Source organism: Pteronotus mesoamericanus, unplaced genomic scaffold (genome assembly GCF_021234165.1).
Source record: "Pteronotus mesoamericanus isolate MK-2021 breed Mesoamerican mustached bat unplaced genomic scaffold, CSHL_Meso_final contig_2, whole genome shotgun sequence".
Classification (NCBI taxonomy): domain Eukaryota; kingdom Metazoa; phylum Chordata; class Mammalia; order Chiroptera; family Mormoopidae; genus Pteronotus; species Pteronotus mesoamericanus.
The window spans coordinates 1,146,589-1,163,898 of record NW_026555084.1 but is presented as its reverse complement, the minus strand read 5'-3'; the positions used below and the strand labels follow the sequence as shown (position 1 = coordinate 1,163,898).

Here is a 17,310-nt window from a genome sequence, read left to right as displayed (position 1 = left end):
CTGGAATATACTCCTTTCCCTCCACGTTCACCGGGGAAGCTGCAATGGATCCTTGAGAAGTAGCCTGATCTATGGTGTCTTTTCCCACTGCCCTCCTGCCCAAACCCAGTCAGCCTCTTCTATTCCCATAACATCTTGACACACTTCTCTGCTAGTGTTTGTCAGCTGGTATGCAGTTATTTACTTGCAAATCTGTTTGTATTCCATCAGAGCAGAGACTTTATTTCATTGATTTGTTTATCGCAGCACCTCACACATAGTAACTGTTGCTAAGTTGTCGCTGTCATATTGCGTTGAGTCAGTGCAACACTCGCTGTGTATCCAAAGGTGAGTTATGGTGAGAGCACAAGACAGGGTATAGAACTGGGTGTGGAGTCAGTTCCAAGGTTTGCTTCGGCCTTCCAGACAGTGGCTTTGTCAGTCGGGTGTATAAATTATAAGCAAAGCTTCTTGCGCTCCTGAGGATGCACAGAAGAAAACCTATATATGGAAATGTTTCAGCCAGGCGGTCCAAGGGTGGTTTTATGATCTGCCAGAAGCTTTGGTTCTTAACCTCGTAGTACACATGTGGTTACCATAATAAACATACCCGTCAGGCATCAAACAGGGGAAACAAGTGCTATGGCACAGATGGAGTAGGGAATTTATTTTAGGAATTAGACCTTCTATCATCTTGGGCAAAGATGGGGGAATAGTTCCAGAGGTGAGAGTTGGAAGTTCAGGAGAAAAGTCACCGATCGGCCCTCCTAAAACAATGGCATGGGTGGACAAGTTGGAGCTGGCAGGAGAACCCAGAAGCTGCACATGCACAGCTGCTGGATTGGGACGTGGGGGGCGGGATTGGGGAGCGCTGGTGTAGCGGTATGGGAGTCAGCGAGGGGCTGTCACCTCCGCGTGGCTGGGAACCTGCCCTGGGAGTGTGATGCGCTTCGGATCATCGACCAGCACGGCTGGTAGTTCCAGTCACGGAGCAGAAAAGAGCCAGGACACACTGAAAAGCCAGTGGCATTGCTCATCTTATTCTCACTATCTGTAATCAGAATGGCCGTAAAAAAATCATGGCAGCTGCTCCACTTCCACTTCCCAAAACTCACACCAATTTCTGTTTTGCCCAACTCTTGCCCACAACCATACAAGGAATTGCATTCTGGGATACTTAGTTCTTATTTAACCAAGTTGACACAGTACAAAACCACAACAATGTACCTCTAAATTTTGTAAATTGAATTTAGTTTCAGTTTTAGAAGCAGCACTTACTTGAATAGGAGCAAGCAGAGCTAAGAAACATGGACAACTTTATATTTTTTTGAAAAAGCGTTCTTGGGTTTTGCCTAGTAACATACCTAGTAAAAATTTTAAGGTGATTATATAAACATTTCTTTGTCTTTTGATGGTCAACATAGAATTTAAGTACAGTTTTTAAAGCAGTCGTGTGAAAAAGGATCTAAGGAGAGAAAGGAAGTAACATTTATTGCATACTGTGCCGGGAACTTCTTCTGTGTCTTATTTCATTTAATTCATACACCAAACCTGTGAGGCTCCTAAAAGTGAAGTACCTCAAGATCAAGTTTATATAGAAAAGGTTGAAAATTCACCCCAGAATTTAGAGTAATTTATATCTCTCAGTCTAGGTTATCTTTTTTCCCTTGACTTAGCTGGTTATTTAGTCCTACTTTTTTTTAACCTCTTACTGAAGAATGGATAACACATATATTAAAGTACATAAAGTGAACTCAACAGGTAAAACTCAGTGAATTTTTATGTATCTAGATATGCATCCAGATAAAAAGATAAAATATTTTCTAATGCCCTTGATTGATTTTCCTCGGGCCATTTGTACTTTCCAGGTGAACTGCCCTTGATATTTATATTTTCAGTACATGAGTGGCATAATTCTTGGAACAGTGGTAGGGGGAAGCGAACATAAGCAGGAAAGTAAAAACGTCAAATAGTGTGCCTCATAACTGCTTTGAATTGTATCTCCTTATATCCCTTTCTCTTTCTGCTTTTACCCTAAAACAGGTAATCAGATCCTGTCCCTTGGGAGCCTCTCAAAAGATCAGATTTATCCAATGAAACTCAAGGGCATCTCCATCTGCTATTCAGCTCTCAAATCTGCCTTGTGTGGAAATTATGTCAGCTTTGGCGTCTTCAAGTTGTACGGGGACAACCATTTTGACAATGTACTCCAGGCCTTTGTCAAAATGCTGCTGTCAGCGTCCCACAGTGACTTGCTAGTAAGCAACCGTGCGTCCTGGGAGCCCCTGCGCAAAACGTGAAGTACCACCAGCACAGGTTTGGAGTTGTGGTAACGAAGCCCAAGGAGTTAGACTAGCACCAGGACACTTTATGTTTTAGGACAGCATCTTGATTTAGCTTAAAGAATCTGAGCAACTACAGGGGCTGCGTTTGTGTAATTAAATGTGCAGTTTTGAAAACCGCAGCCGCCACCTTCTGACAGATGAGCCGTCCCGAGCGCTCCGGGGCCTGCACCTAGAGAAAATGTAATTAGCAATTTCAACTAATTGCTTACAACTACACTTACAATTCGGCAAAGGTCTGTGTTTCCTACGGCAGAAAACGCAGGGTCGGCTGCAGGATCTTCGCCCTCGCTTCCGCGCCGTGGCTCCCCCGTCCCCACCCGCCAGCCCCTGCTGCTGGCCCGCGTCCCTGAAATTCTGGTCTGGCGGACAGAGCGCAGAACCGGAAGTTGAGCGACCTAGTGTGCGGTCTCAACTCTGCCACTCACTGGTCCTTTACCACGAATAAATCACCTTCTCTTTTTCTCCAGGTTTTCATTTTCTCACCTGTAGAAAGACTAAATTACACAAGGTGATCTCTAGGTCCCTTTTGTACTCTACCATCTAGTTCCTATGATTTATGCCCACGGTTCTCCAACTTTGCGGCCCATCAGAATCACCTGGGGTGCTTGTTGAAAATTCGGATTTCCAGGCCCCTCCACGGAGCTGTTTCATTATCCGAGTTTTTTTTGTTTTTTTTTTTTTAAACATCTCTGCCTGATTACACAGAAGCTAATACATGCCCAGTGTGGTCACAGTAATGACTTCAGAAACACAGCCAAGTTCATGCTCAGGCTTAGTGTAGGCTCTCCCACCTGCTCCCAGCCCAGGGTTGCAAGGAAGATTGGCGGACGTTCACTAGTGAAGCCGCGCGGGACGTGCTCCTCGGCCTTCCCGGGGACCCGCGGCAGCCTCTTCGACCCTCCCAAGCTGGTCTCGCCGGGCCCGCATCTCAAGTCACAGTGGTCAAGCCTCCCTGCAGTAGAAAGGCCTGCATATGGAAGGCTGCCCGGGTGACCGAAATCTCGGAGTAGAACCGCCCGCCGGGCAGCCTCGCCTTACCGCCAGCGCACTGAGGGGGCTCTTCGCTGCCGCCGAGGTCCGCCAGAAAAACGGGTGTGGTTTTAGGAATGTCTCTAATCTTCTTCCTAATAGACGAGCAAACGTCTAACTCGGTGATTCTCAAAATCGAGGGTGCCGAGGACTCCCTTAGCGCACACACTAAAAATGCCCATTTTTGGACCTCTTTCCGGAGTTTTTCATTTAGTGAGTCTGGTGTGGGGATCAGAGAACTGCATTTTTAACAAGCACCCCATGTAATTCTTACAGACATGGTCTTAATATCACTGTAAGAAATACTATTCTGGTTTATTTCTCTTCTGAGAACGCTTTTTTTTTTTTTTTTTTTTTTTTTTGATACTGGTTTGAGTTTCATTTCAGCTTGTCCAGGTATCTCTCTCATGTGCTCATCTTTTGCCTGTCGTGTATGGTATATATGAAGCCATTTACCAAATTATGATTTAGTTAGATGGGCTGGCATTGTGTAAATACAGTAGACTATAATGCCAAATCCTATTATAATAGCAAATTTCTTTGTGTTAAAAAGAAAGAAAGAAAAAAGGTTGCCAAGCCAATATTAGGCACTATTCAATGTTATAATATTCCAGTCCAGAAAATAATTCAGTCTTCTAAATTCCATACTATAGAGATTTTACTTGCATTGAAGTGTTAGTCATACAAGGTAAAACTGAAATGACATGCCGTAGCTTCAGATTAGGATTTCTGGACATCACGAGATTCCTGTTGGAGCCCTTTCCGTGTTGAATTGAGAATCATATTGTCATTTGTGTCATATCCTTATTTTATGTTTATTTTAAGTAAGTTTACCATTTCCAGTATGGTAGATGGCAATTTCCACTGGCCTGTAGCATGTCTTTAGCTTCTCCGCGGCTTGACGTTCAGCATCTCTGTGTTGCAGCAATATCGGAAACTGAGCCAGTCCTACTACCCGCTCCTGGAGTGTCTCACCCAGGACCACATGAGCTTCATCACCAACCTCGAGCCCCCGGTGCTCCTGTACGTCCTCACCTCTGTCTCAGAGGGACTCACTACTCTTGGTAAGTTGCATGGGGCGTGTTGCTTCCACAGGAAGAACTTGGCTGCGCTCATTCAGGTGACAATCTGACCGATGGGACGAGATGTGTCCCCAGACTGAAAGGTGGTATCGATTACTCACAAGTGGGAGAATGCTGTAGTTATAGTTTAATTCGCAGTTTATTTTTAACCATCTTTATGAAGGTATAATTTACACGCAATGAAATTCGTTCATTTCACTGAGTCCTGACTAGTGCATATACAGCTGCGAACCGGCACAGCCAAGACATAAAACATCTTTATCACCACCAGCACTCCCTCGCACCCCCGTCCGTTAGTCCTTCTCTCTGGCCCCAGAACCACGGTCGACTTTCTCCCACTGTAGTTTGCCTTTTCCAGAATGTCACATAAGCGGAATCATATACTGTATAATCCTTTGTGTCTGGCATCTTCCATTTAGCATCATGCCTTTGAGATTCATCTGTGTTTTATGAATCAGCTAGTTTATCACTTTCTATCGCTGAGTATTATTCTATTTTATAGCTTGCCGCCTCTTTTTAATCCACCAGCTGTTTGAAATTTGAGCTGTCTTCATTATTTAGTTATTTTGAATAATGAACATTGAAATACAAGTATTTCTGTGGACAAATGTTATTTCTCTTAGGTAAATACGTAGGAGTGGGATTTCTGGGTTGTATGCTAAGAATATTTTTAACATAAAAAACTGCCAAACTGTTTCTCAGAGTAATTTGTAAAGTAATTGTACCAAGTTGGCTCTGCCGAGCAATGTATAAGGGCTCCAGTTGCCTCTCCTAACTCTTGATATCCTCAGCCTTTTTAATCTTAGCCATCCTAGTAGAAGGGAAGCCATTTCAATTACATTTTTGAATATAGTATTATGAGATAAAAGCTGAGATTTTTTAACATAATGGATATTCAATTGTTCTAGCAAATTTTGTTGAAGAATATCCTTTATCTATTGGATTACTTTGTACCAATTCTATACTGTCCTGATGTTATAGTAAGCCTTAAAATCAGGCACTATAGCCCTCTATCTTGTTTTTCTTCTTTAAAATTGTCTTGGCTATTCTGGGTCCCTTGCCTTTTTTATATAAATTTGAGGGTCAACTTGTCCGCTTCTCCTGTTAGAAAAATGAATGAGTAGAGGAATTTTGGTCAGGATTTGCATAGAATTTCTAACCCAATTTGGGGAGGATTGACATATTAGCAATATTGAATGTTCAGTTCTTAAAATAGCGTATCTGTTCATTTAGGTCTTCCCTAATTTTTATCAATAGCATTTTTGTAGTTTTAAATGTATGAGTCTTGTACATTGTGTTGTATTTATAAATAACTGTTTTATGTCTCTATGCTATTGAAAGTGGTATTGAATTTCAATATTTTATTTTGTTGTTCTTTGCTGCCATGTAGAATTGCAGTTGATATTTGGGTGTTAGCCTTGTGTCTTGCAACCTTGCTAAACTCACTAATTCCGGCAGCTTTTTGTAGATTATTTTAGATTTTTCTATGCAGATGTGTCTGCAAGTAAAGACAATTTTACCTCTTTTTTCCCCACTCTTTTTTTCCAAGCCGCAGGCTTTTTTCCTTGCCTTATCACACTGGCCAGCATCTATAGTACAAGGTTGAACATAAGTGATGATAGCAAACATCCTTTCCTTGTCTCCAATGTAACAGAAAAAAACGCTCATTCTCTCATCATTTAGTATGATGTTGGCTCTAGGCCTTCCATAGATGCTTTTTATCTTGTGGAGGATATTCCCTTCTACTGTAGTTTTCTCAGAGTGTTATCATGACTGAGTGTTGAATTTTATCAGATTCTTTTTCTGCATCTATCAAGATGATCATAAGGGGTTTTTTGGGTGGGGCAGGAGGGTCTGTTAATACATGATATAATGTTAATCATCACTGATATATATTTGAATGTTAAACCAACCTTGCATTCCACACGTTGTTACAAGGTATTATCCTTTTTATAGATTACTGGATTCAACTTTTTAAAATTTTGAAACAGATTTTAGCTCTTCCTGGAGAGTTCCCTGTTCTCCTCATATCTTTGCCTCCTTTTAGTGTCAGTCTTGTGCCTCCGTGAAATGAGTTGGGAAATGTTTCCCTCCTCCCTTTTCTTCATATTTTGTGTAGAATTGTTATTAGTTCTTCATTTATTGTTTTGTAGAATTCTCTAGTGAAACCATTAGGCCTAGATTTTCCTTTTGTTAGAGGGTATTTAACTACAAATTAAATTTCTTTAACCGATTTAGTTTTGTTCAAGTTATCTATTACATCTCGAGCAGCATTTGGTAGTTTGTGTCTTTAAAAGAATTTGTCCATTTTTTTATCTGAAGTTAATCTGATATTTTTGACATAAAATTGTTCATAATATATCCTTTTATACAATTCGTTTTCTTTAGGATCTATCATGATGTCCCCTCTTTTATCCCTGACATGGGCAATTTGTGTCTTCTCTCTTTTTTTCTTGATCATTCTGGCTCTAGGTTTATGTTTTATTGCAAAGAACCAGCTTTCAGTTTTCATTGATGTTTCTCTTTTTCCATTTTTATTTCATTAGTTCGATATATAATCTTTATTATTTCCTTTTTTCATTTTACTTTGCTTTTCCCATTCTAGTTTTTTCAGGTATAAGCTTAGATCACTGATTGTAGACCTTCCTTCTTTTCTAATATACCCATTTAATGCTTTAAAGTAAGCACTGCTTTAGCAATACCTCACAACATTTTTATATTTATATTTTTCTATTATGTTAAAAATATTTTCTAAATACCCCACTGATTTCTTCTTTTACCAGTGGATTGTTGCTTAGGGGTACGTTGTTTAATTTCCAGATACTCAGAGATGTTCCTGATACCTTTCTATTACTGATCCTAGTTTAATTCCACTGTGATCCTAGAAGATACTCAAGGGTTGTTATAACTCTTATATTTATTGTATCTTTTTTATAGTCTAAAACACAGTGAGTGCTCCATGGGCACTCGAAATGAATGTGTGTTCCATTGTTGTTGGAAAGGCATTCTCTTTTAAGTATCAAGTCTGACTGATTAATATTGTTCAGGTTTTTTTTTTATATCTCACTGGTTTCTTGTTTGTTTGCTTTCTACTTGTTTTATGAATTACCAAGAGAGACGTGCTAAAGTCTCTAACTATAATTATAGATTTGTCCATTTCTCCTGTCAGTTCTATAGGTCTTTATATAAAGTATTTTAAGCTCCATTATTATATTTCGCTTAATAATAATGGAGGTGTATAAATATTCAGGATTGTTATTTCCCCTTAATGAAGTTGCCCCATTATTATGAAATGACCCTCTTTATACCTGGAATATTCTTTCCTCTAAAATCTACAATACCTTGATATTACTGGCTTCTTCAGCTTTCTTTTGATTACTGTTAGCCTCTTTTTTTTAATCGCTTTTAATTTGTGTCTTCATATATCTGAATTTGGTTTCTCGTAGATAGCAGGTATTGGGTCGGCCAAAAAGTTCGTTTGGTTTATTCCATGAGATGTCTTTAGTAGCACTTAGTTGTCTTTAACTTCATTTGAAACAATTTTGTTAGATTGTTTTGTTACAGCTGTCATATCGGCATGCATTTTTTAAAAAAACATCAAAATTGGTGAATTTTTATGTAGCTATTTTAATTTAATATTGACGATGGAAGAAAATGCACAGTTCTGGCATATTATGCTTTCTTATTTCAAGGAAGGTAAAAATACAACTGAAACACAAAAAAAGATTTGTACAGTGTATGGAGAAGGTGTTGTGACTGACTGAATGTGTCAAAAGTGGTTCGCGAAGTTTCGTGTTAGAGATTTCTCACTGGATGATGCTCCACGGTTGGATTTTTGAAGTTGATAGTGATCAGATCAAGACAGTCAAGATCAAATCAAGACATTTGAAGCTGATACTGACCAAATCAAGACAGTAATTGGGAACAACCAACGTTCTGCCATGCAGAAGATAGCAGACGTACTCAAAATACCCAAATCAAGAAAGTTACTGGTGAAAATGAAAAATGAGTCTTATTTTACAGAAAAAAACTAAGCGGACTTCTTGACCAGCCCAATATTTTATATAGCTGCTGTAACAAGTTTTTATAAACTTGGTGGCTTAAAACAATGTAAATATATTATATCTTATAGTTCTTTGGGCCATAAACCTGCCATGGGCCTCACTAGGCCAACCCCAAGGTGCCAGCAGAGCTGGGCCTCCAGCTAAAGGCGCCTCCCTTTCTTGCCTTTTCCAGCTCCTGGAGACCAGCCACGTTCCTTGGCTCATGGCCCTGTTTTCTGTCCTCAAAGCCAGCAACGTTTTTCTCCCTGGTCATTCTTTCATAAGTGTGTCTCTCTTAGATTCCGACCTCTCCTGTCCCTCTTTCATTTTTAAAGACCTTTGGGATTAATTTGGTTCTACCCAGATAATCTAGGATTATCTCCCTATTTTTAGTTCAACTGATTAGCCACCTTAATCCATCTGCACACTTAATTCTTCTTTGCCCTGTAACTTAACGCGTTCACAGCGTTAAGCACATGGACATAGAGGGGGTCCGGCACAAATTGCGCCCCTGTTTTATTACAAAATCATAAGCATGTCATTCTGTAACATAATGATATCATACTCAAGCACACCATGTGACACTTTAGGTGAAATGTTCAAATTAAAGCTATAAATTATTACACCCATATTATTGCCCTACCAACCCCATCAAGCAGGCCTTGCCTCTTCCGGACCCTGTCTTTGCCTAACACACAGCATGTAATTGGGTCATATTTTTATGTCAAATCTGACTACCTCTACCTCCTAGTTAGTGTTTCGGCCATTTACATTTAATGTAACTACCAGTATATTTGAGTGTAAACTTCAATATTGCTGTTTGTTTTCTCTTAATCCTATGTTGACTCTGTTCCTTTTTTTCTTTTTCCTACCTTCTTGTGATTTGGATTAATTAAACGTTTGTTTTTTTTTAATGGGTTCATTTTCTATCCCCTTTGAGTTTATTTGCCATACTTCTTAATTTTAGCGGTACTCTATGGTTCACAATCTATACCTTCAAATAATACTATCACGGTTTGCCTTCAAATATTGGCAGCCGCTGCCTCTCTTCCTCAATCTCCGTTCCTTCTGGAACTCCAGTTACACATGTGGCGCCCATCTCTGTTACATTGTTCAAAGACTGGAGAGGACTCCTTTGCAAAACTCTCTCCTTGAATAGCTTCCGCTCTCTAACACTCTGCCCCACAAGTTCTAGCTGCCTCAGCCCCGCTGTCCCCCAGATTTTGGCTTTTTCTTGTCAACTCAGTGAGAAGACTTGGCTTGGTTTGCCTTCCCCCTCCCTCGTCAGTAGCCTGGAAACAGCTTCGGGCAATGCGCCTGAGCAGTTGTGGAGGTATTGCCTCTTTGGTTTCCCTCCCCTCTGGTTTAGTAGTCCTGTACTACTTTTTGTGCAATAACTGAAAAATGTTGTTTCATATATTTTGTTCTGTTTTCTAGTTGTTTATGGAGGAAAGGAAAATTCTCACAGCAGTTAATCCTTCGTGGACAGAAACGGACGTCTTGTATTATTACAGTTTGGCTCGGCGTTCTTTTATCTCACATCGTAGTAATACCTGAAGATTTTGAATTAGTTGCTGGTGGCTGTGCTGTTCTGAGTGTGGTCTTAGGCCTGGAATCTGCTCTTAAGCAAGGTTCGCAAGTGAGTCTTGGCAAAGTGGCCTTGTGGAGAGAATGTTGAACTTGGAATTAAGTTCCAGCGCTGCCCCTTACTAAATGCATAACCGTGGACCCCGGCCCTGTGCCTGGTCCTGCTGTAGGTATTTTCTTATGTGCCTCATACGTTTTCAGTCCTTCTCAGCACCATTCTGTGAACCAAAACTGGGTTAGATACTCTAACAGGCTGTTTGTCCTTCTTTCCTACTTAATTGTAAGCCTAAGGAGAGGAACAGTCTTGATCATCACTTTATTCCCAGTGCCTAGCATATAAATACTTCATAAATAAATACTTAGTGAATTAATTAGGTAAGATTATTTTTGTTATCTGGATGATACACTGTGGCTCAGAGAGGTGAAATGATTTGCCTAAGGTCATACAACTAATAAGGACCTGGTCCAGGAGTATCTCTAACTTTAAAACTCATTCATTCTTCTTTCCCTGCCAGCCCGCTAGATGTGGCTGATACAGGTCGCAGTTTTGATGGCTAGATGCCTGGTAAAAACAGTTTTCCTTGTATTCTTGATTTTATCTTCAGTCTCTTCTATTGTTACAAAATGGCATTGTCAGCATTAGATAACTGGCAGGTGAATTGTGCCCTGTGTGTTTAAGGAAGAGGACTATTTAGCCCTGGCTGGTGTGGGTCAGTGGGTCGAGCACTGGCCTGTGAACCAGAAGGTTGCCAGTTCAATTCCCAGTCAGGGCACATCCTGGGTTGCGGGCTAAGTCCCCATTTGGGGGCCTGCAAGAGGCATCCGATCAGTATATCTCTAGCACATCAATGTTTCTCTTACTCTCTTTCTCCCTCCCTTCCCCTCTCTCTAAAAAATCAATAAAGAAAAACATTTAAAAAGAAAGAGAGAGGACTGTTTACACATTGAATGTAACCACTTGGCTTTCTCCTTTTCCAACAATGATAAATTTGTGAAGAGACATTTATAAGTATTCTTTGGGTTACAGGTAGGTTTTAGTTCTACTGTAGCTTCAGAGGAAAAAGTGAGAAGGAAGTACAAAAAAGTTCTATCAGCGATAGAGTAGTAACTTGCCTAATACACTTAACATGATAGTAAAACTTGTTCATTAATCATCAATTAGCATTTTTAGTTCAGACCAGCTATAATGTGTGGAAAGGTAAAGGTGAATAAGAAAAGTAGTTATATTTTCTATCCTTTTAATCACCGATCTACCATCACTACCACCTCCCCCCACCCCAGCTCTTACATAGAGAGACTGGGCACAGGGCTCACAACCAGCTGCTCTCGACTCATTCGTTCATTCAGCGTTGGTTGTGCGCAGAACGACATAGCAGCTGCTCTTCTAGACCTTAGCAAACTGAAGGGAACGAGACAGGTAAGACCCCGCTCATATGAAGCTCACTCCTGCATGAAAATGTCACCATGATACGTGCTAAACAAAGATTTAAAATCGGGGAGTAAGTAGAGAATGATTAAGCATGGCCTTTTTAGAAGTGTGACCAGGGAAAGCCCCTGAGGATTAGCTGGGGCAGGGACGGGCGCAGGCCAGGCAGCGAACGGCGGCCCGAGAGGCAAAGCAGGGGGCGGTGAGGGCGGGCGAGAAGCTGAACCGCTTGCAAACCTCCGGGTCTCAAATGCTCAATATTAATGGAGAGAGTATGTTGTTATTTTGACCACGTTCTTGAATTGGATGAAGGAAATAGTATCGATGTAATGTGGGAGTGAAACATTCAGGAAGTATTTAGAAGCTTAGACATCTTGTACATTAGTTTCTCCAACCAAAAATGTGCTAAAGAAAGAAGAAAGCTATGGATTAGCTACTAGTGACAGGCTGGGTGTTAAAGGGATTGAACTGTCCGGGAAAACACAGAAGCGAGAAGGGGAAATCTCTGTGTCATGTGCTATGTTAGTAGAGCACTTTGTCTCATTAATTCCTCACGCCACCTTGCAAAGTAGGTGATATTAAGCACATTTTGCAGAGGTGCAAATTGAAACTCCTTAAGGTCAAACATCTAGGAAATACAGATTCAAAAGACCCCCCCTGTTTCCCAAACCACTGCACCCCCCAAATAGGCCTTCTGTTTCTGAAATTGCCTTCCACCCCTTATTTCCCCAAGACCTTCATACGCCCTTCTGCTGTAGTGAGAGACTGTGACTCAAAGACAGATTTCAGCTCAGCCCCCTTAGCTCGCTCCTGCCTCTAGGTTAGGCAGCTCTTGGTTAGGCAGCTCTTGGCTACGCAGATGACTTTTCTGAGCCGCTCTGTGGCGGGCCTAGCGGGCAGGAGGGCCATTAACGATGCATGCGCTTCCTGCCGAGGCGGCTACAGGAGAAAAGGGGCACTTGGCTGTTTCCTGTGCCAACAAGAAGTTGCTGCAGAGCACACAGTGCCTAGTGGGCTTAAAAATTGTATCCAGCGCTAGGTGGTGTGGCTCAGTGGATTGAGCACTGGCTTGCGAACCTCAAGGTCACTCGTTCGATCCCTGGTCAGGGCACATGCCTGGGTTGCTGGCCAGGTCCCCAGCTGGGGGCTTAGGAGAAGCAACCAATCAGTGTTTCTCTCCTTCTCTTTCTTCCTCCCTTCCTTCCTCTAAAAATAAATAAATAAAACCTCTTTAAAAATGATACCCCAAAATGTCTAAATTATTGATGAACCCTTCTTAATAGAGTCTAAACACTAAGAAATGGGATAAAATAGAAAACTTCATGACTTCTGCTTGTTTTTTGGTGTTTTTTTTTTTTTATGTCAGGAGAGTTTAATTATCTGAATCTCACACAATAGCTTGAGCTGCAAATCAAGAAACCCAGTAATAGGCCCTGGCTGGTGTGGCTCAGAGGACTGAGTGCCAGCCTGTGAACGGAAGGGCTGCCGGTTCAATTCCCAGTCAGGGCATGTGCCTGGGTTGTGGGCCAGGTCCCCAGTTGGGGGCGTATGAGAGGCAACCAATCGATGTACCTGTCCCACATTGATGTTTTTCTCCCTCCCTTCCCCTCTCTCCAAAAATAAATAAAATCTTTAAAGAAAAAAAAAGAAACCAATAATAGTACATAGTCCTCAGCAGTATTCATTCTGTTTTTTGATCAAATGCCCCTCAATCCTTATGATTCCTCACTTTTCAATCTACCCTGAAATAACATTTATCCTTTTCAAAGTCCCCAACCATAAATCAGCCATAATGGAAGCTCTTCTTCTTGCTTTTATTGCAAGGATATATGCTCCAACCTTTGTATCTAAAGTGTTTACCTGGCTTTTTCATAGCTGACTCAGTAGATTGGAACCTTTTAATGCAACCTGCATGGCATGTGGTCACCAAATCTATGTGAAGTCTTCATCATTTTTGCATGATTGATTGCATATTGCTCTTCACTGGTGAGAGGAACCGTATCTATTTCCTGCTCACTTCCTTTTGTAGATGTTAAGTTACTTAATCCATTTACTTTCATGATTAGGACTTCAAAGGGAGAAATGTGAAGAAAAAGAGAAAAAACAGTCAGGCTCAACAAGTCTGTGCTTGACTCTCAGGCCGAAATGTTCCCCGCTACACACCACCACTCAGGGCTGTAAAACCAACGCTCCCTTTTCTGCCCAGTAAGCCAGTTAGTGGGGGGAGAGGCGTAAGCAGTTAATTAGTAAATCAATCAAATGCCATAGCTTCAGGAGGGGAGGAAAGCTCTTTCCTTAAAAGCCTATAGCTCCATGGGGTCCCAAAACTGTTATCTGTGCCCGTCTCCTAGACTCTCATCCAAGCCCTTGTGACCCGGCATCAGCTACCATCACTGTCCTTTATTTTAAATGCAAAAAAAAAAATTGTGTGTTTCAAAACTTGCCCCCAACCTACCTCTTTCTATTTACTATGTCATTTCTTTCTAAAACAGTGTATGTGGAAGTGTTTTTAAACTCTAGCATTATATCAACTGTAGGTTTTATTACTAAACTCAAGACCTTTCAAAAACTTGAGCTTTGCCTGCCCATTCTTTAATCAGTTCGGATCCTACTGCACCTCTCATCCGTGACAGGCGCATGTGTCTCAGAACCTCAGAGATGAATAAAATGAGTAAGACACCGTTGCCTTAGCAAGTTGATAACCTGCTGCTTCCCAGCCCCACTTTGCCAGTCTGCACTCTCCTGAGTCTATCGCGGTTGCCATTTTTTTGAGTCCATAGTGTTTCTAATTGTTTCTCTTGCTGTTTCTGTCACGAATCATAAATTCCCGGGGATCATGTTCATATGTTGCCATTAGGCAGAAATACCTGGACTGCTCTACTTCTTCCTTTCCAATTTGGATGCCTTTTATTTCTTCTTGTCTGATTGCTGTGGCTGGGACTTCCAGTACTGTATTCAATAGGACTGGTGAAAGTGGATATCCCTGTCTTGTTCCCAGTCTTAAGGGAAACTCTTGTAGTTTTTGCCCATTGAATATAATGTTGGCTGTGGATTTGTCATACATGGCCTTAATTACATTGAGGTATGTTTTCTCTATTCCCACTTTGCTGAGGGTTTTTATCATAAATAGGTGCAATTTTATCAACTGTTCTTTCTGCATCTATTGATATGATCATATGGTTTATACCCTTCCTTTTGTTTATGTGGTGTATCACATTTATTGATTCGTGGATATTGTACCAACCTTGCATCCCCAGAATAAATCCCACTTGATTGTGGTTTTTACTCTATGGCTGGTTCTGGTTTGCTAATATTTTGTTAAAGATTTTAGTATCTCTGTTCATCAGTGATATAGGCCCATAATTTTCCTTGTAGTGTGTATCTAGTTTTTGAAATTAGGATAATGCTGACTTCATAAATGTTGGACTTAAATGTTAGGCTCAAAACCATAAAACTACTAAAAGAAAACATAGGTAGTAAAATCTCAGACATTTCTCATAGCAGCATTTTTTCTTATATATCTCCTTGCACAAGGGAAGCAAAAGAAAAACAAATGGGACTACTTCAACCTAAAAAGTTTTTGCGCAGCAAAGGAAACCATCAACAAAATGAAAAGACAACCCACTGAATGGGAAAACGTATTCACCGATACACCTGATAAGGGGTTAATATCCAAAATTTATAAAGAACATACAAAACTCAACACCAAAAATCCAACAATCCAATTAAAAAATGAGCAAAGGACCAGAAGAGATACTTCTCCAAAGAGGACATACAGATGGCCAATAGGCATGTGAAAAGATGCTCAATGTCACTAATCATCAGAGAAATACAAATTAAAGCCACAATGAGATATCACCTCTCACATGTCAGAATGGCTATCATCAATAAATCAACAAACAAGTCTTGGCTAGGATGTAGAGAGAAGGGAACCCTCATGCATTGTTGGTGGGAATGCAGATTGGTGCAGCCACTGTGGGGAAGCAGTATGCAGTTACCTCAAAAAATTAAAAATGGAGCTGCCGTACGACCCAGCTATTCCATTCCTGGGAATTTATCCAAGAAACCCAAAACACTAAATCAAAAGAATATATGCACCCCTATGTTCATTGCAGCATTATTTACAATGGCCGAGATTTGGAAGCAGCCCAAGTGTCCATCAGTAGATGAGTGGATTAAAAAAGCTGTGGTAGATTCACATAGTGGAATACTACTTGGCTGTAAAAAAAAAGGAAGGAAATCTTGCCCTTTACAACAGCATGGATGGACCTGGAGAGCATTTTGCTAAGTGAAACAAACCAGTCAGAGAAAGACAGGTACCATATGAGTTCACTCATATGTGGAATCTAACGAACGAAATGAATTAACAAGCAAAATTGTGACAGACTCAAAGATAGAGAGCAGGCTGATAGCTGTCGGGGGGTGGGGTTTGAGCAAAAGAGAAAAAGAGAAAAAACTCACAGACATGGACAGCAATGTGGCAGTGGGTGGGGTGGGGGGTGGTGATGGACAGAGACCTGACTCGGGGGGGAGCACACCACACGGTGACACATGGTGTGATTAGAATTGTACCCCAGAAACCTGTACAATTTTGTTAACCAATGTCACCCAAATAAATTCAAAAAAAGGGGGGAGAAAGTGCTTTGAAACCAGAAAGTTATTTTTTAATAAAGGCATTGTAATTAACCAGATGAAGCAAACACTGCAGTAAGGCAAACGAACTCTCATTTATCACTCACACAGATACAGTCGTCTCCTCCAGCTGCTGCGCCAGCCTGGACTACATCGTCACCTACCTCTTCAGGCACATCTCAAAAGAGGGCAAGAAGCCACTGCGGTGCAGAGAGGCCACCCAGGCCGGCCAGAGACTGTTACATTTTATGCAGCAAAATCCAGATGTCCTGCAGCAGGTAACTGGTCATCGGGCTTAAGAAACAGAGCTTCCCAAAAGCCAGCCTGGTCCCTGAACAGCTCTGAGAGCACCTGGGCTTGCTTGCGCAGATTCTGTATCGGTTATTTCCTGGAATTATTTTCCCTGAAGGCAGGGCAGTACAGCGACCTTAGGATTACCCGCCCTCAGGGCACCTCAGAGACCTGCCCCTCGCCTCAGTGAACTAGAATTCCCGAGAGCCTCGCTCTTCCAGGGGCCTGGGAGGGAAAAGGCGAAGCCAGCGCTAGGATCGGTCAACCTCCGGTTTCTCCCGGGGCCTGTGATGGTGCCATCTTACGTTTGCCTTGGGAATGCTCTGGAACGTTGGGAAACTATCACTACCTGGGCTCCCAGTCTGTCCCAGGTGACTTGCTAGGAACTTTTCATTTATCATATCCTGGTTGGTATTTTCCCACTTTAAGATGAGAAATCAAGGTTCAGATAGGTCATGTTCCCGGGAGCATTTAATAATAAGTAATAAAGCCACAATTTCTTTATTGTCAAATGCGTTTTCTGAGTGGCTAATATGAGTTAGGTCCAAGTTTAATATTGTTTTTATTTTTTCTTTTTTATTATATTTTATTGATTATGCTATTAGAGTTGTCCCGATTTTTCCCCCTTTACCCCCCTCCACCCAGCACCCCCCCACTCCCTCAGGCAACCCCCCCCACCCCGCCATTGTTCATGTCCATGGGCCATGCGTATAAGTTCTTTGGCAGCTTCATTTCCTACACTGTACTTTACATCCCCATGGCTCTTCTGTAACTACCTATTTGTACTTCTTAATCCCCTCTCCTCTCCACCCATTTCCCACACCCCCCTCCCATCTGGCAGCCATCAAAACACTCCTGAATCCATGATTCTGTCTCTGTTCTTTAAAAAACTCACT

The 17,310-nt window shown here is 41.4% G+C and overlaps 1 protein-coding gene across 1 annotated transcript in view; it reads left to right on the top strand.

The window, feature by feature from the left end:
- Window positions 1-17,310, top strand: part of RANBP17 (RAN binding protein 17) — a 236,178-nt gene that overhangs the window by 193,207 nt on the left and 25,661 nt on the right. The window contains exons 23-25 of the mRNA XM_054568057.1: window positions 2,023-2,237; window positions 4,279-4,417; window positions 16,235-16,401. Coding sequence (XP_054424032.1) covers window positions 2,023-2,237; window positions 4,279-4,417; window positions 16,235-16,401 — 521 coding nt within the window. The remainder of the gene's footprint in view (window positions 1-2,022; window positions 2,238-4,278; window positions 4,418-16,234; window positions 16,402-17,310) is intronic.